This window comes from Frankliniella occidentalis, unplaced genomic scaffold (assembly GCF_000697945.3).
Source record: "Frankliniella occidentalis isolate FOCC.00 unplaced genomic scaffold, Focc_3.1 Scaffold1398, whole genome shotgun sequence".
Classification (NCBI taxonomy): domain Eukaryota; kingdom Metazoa; phylum Arthropoda; class Insecta; order Thysanoptera; family Thripidae; genus Frankliniella; species Frankliniella occidentalis.
The window spans coordinates 1,672-3,539 of NW_026268500.1; the positions used below are offsets into that span (position 1 = coordinate 1,672).

At 62.2% G+C, this 1,868-nt stretch overlaps 1 protein-coding gene across 1 annotated transcript in view; it reads right to left on the reverse strand.

Annotated features, from left to right (window-relative positions):
- Positions 1 to 1,856, reverse strand: part of LOC113210442 (SPARC-related modular calcium-binding protein 2) — a gene marked incomplete at its 5' end in the record, with an annotated part of 3,521 nt that extends 1,665 nt beyond the window's left edge. The window contains 3 exons of the mRNA XM_052276016.1: positions 152 to 205; positions 935 to 1,189; positions 1,296 to 1,856. Coding sequence (XP_052131976.1) covers positions 152 to 205; positions 935 to 1,189; positions 1,296 to 1,856 — 870 coding nt within the window. The remainder of the gene's footprint in view (positions 1 to 151; positions 206 to 934; positions 1,190 to 1,295) is intronic.
- Positions 1,857 to 1,868: the final 12 nt, after the last annotated feature.

Below are 1,868 nucleotides of genomic sequence, written 5' to 3' on the forward strand. Positions count from 1 at the left end.
TAACAATTATATATTTTTTATTCATTTTGTTTTCCGTTAAAATATGCGTGCAGCATGTCATCATGCAAGCATGCTATTCTAGCCGTTCTGAATGCAAAGACTGTACAACAAGCGTGGGACTACTACCCGTTGGTTGTTTCTAGCAGCTTACCTGGATGAGCACCCGAGTCCATTGCCTTAGCGGGCCTCCGCTGCGGTCGCAAGCCTACGGAACAAACCCCCACCGAGTCAAACGTCAATCCAAATCAAGCGGGATCTATCTATCCAGTACTATCTCGTTTGCCACAAATCTCCTGGTGCTTGGTTTTACCAGGACCCTTGGCCGGCCTCACGCCTACGGAACAGACCGCCACCAGACCAAAGCATTCACTACAAACTCTTTTACGCTGATGGGTCACTCTGGCCCCACCCCGCCTAATAAACCCCGCCCGCATTTGGGAGGAGACGGGATGTGCAAAGGCGTCGCGTCGTTCCCAGCAGGAAGTCATCCCCGTCCCCAGCAGATTGTGTGGGCGAGTAAATGCTAGCGTCGACACGCTGCGCCGTCGGTCCCGGTCGCCTGGTCGCGGTAGTCGCGGTGCACGACCCGCGCGTGCCCCCCAGCCCAGCGAGTAGAGTACGGGTTACACAGTGCCGCCGGCCGAGGGAGCTCCGTGAGGGTAGGCAACACCTTCGACGCGTCATCAGTGGGAGAGCAGTTTCCCTACTCCACCACAAATTTATCTCTTGGTCGAGAAAGCATGCGCACTACAGGAAATAAAGGTCGCTACTTTCATGTTCATCGAAGTCATCCACACAGAACATGGCTGTCTTCCAGTTATCATGTCTTACACTTCCACCGCTACAAACTCTAAGGAGCCACCACCAACTACAGTAATTCGGCAACGGGGCTATGTCAATCCGCAACCAGAGACAAATTTCAGGTCAAACTCACTGTTAAACTCGTGCCCGAGACAGGCCTCCCACTCCAGCCTGGAGATGATCTTGTTGCCGTCCATGTCGCATCGTCGGGTGAAGGTCCTGGCGCACGGCTTGGGGGTCAGCTTCTTGCGCACCGAGCGGCGCAGCTCCTGGTACTCGGGCCGGCGCAGGAGGCCGTCGCCATTCGTGTCCAGCTCGGCAAACTTCCACTCCAGCACCCGCAGGTCCATCTCTGGGCCGGGGCCGGGGCCAGGGCCGGGCCGCGTCTCTGCGGGGCACAATGCGATGGTCAAGCTTACCGTCTCCTCGGCCGCGCGCCGTCCTCGCCCTCCTGCCCTGCTCCTGCCCCATCCCATCCTGCTCCCGCGGCTCACCTGAGGCGAGCGCCGCGCGCCGGTACTCGATGCGGAAGATCTCGATGAGGTTCTTCTTGAAGTTGGCGCGCTCGCCGCGGCCGCAGCCCCTGCGCTGACGCCGCCAGGCCCGCGCCGGGCCGCGGGGGCCGGAGCCGCGGCGCGTCTTGGCCGGCCGCGTGCAGTTGGGGCGGCGGCCCTTGAGGGCCGTGTGCGGCACCTGGCGGCCCTGCGGGGTCACGCACCAGCAGTAGCCCGACTCCTCGTGGCACTGCAGCGGCGAGAAGGAGCCGTCGCCTTGGCACTGCGGCAGGAACACGTCGGCCGAGTAGCCGCGGCTCGCGCGCCGCCGGTAGGACAGGCACGGCGTGTGATCTGCAACAACACAGCAAGGGCTTAACTCGACAGCACGAGCGCTCGGGACGCCTGGAGACGCGTGCAAGGCGCGCAGCTGCAGGTGTGAGCGGTGGGCCGAGCCGCAGGGTCGGTGCTCAATAAATTGCAAGTGACATGGCGGGGCGTGGCGGGGCGTGGCGGGGCGTGGTGGGACGCGGCTGCGGCCTGAGATCCCTGTTCGGATCCCTCCTCCCCCCC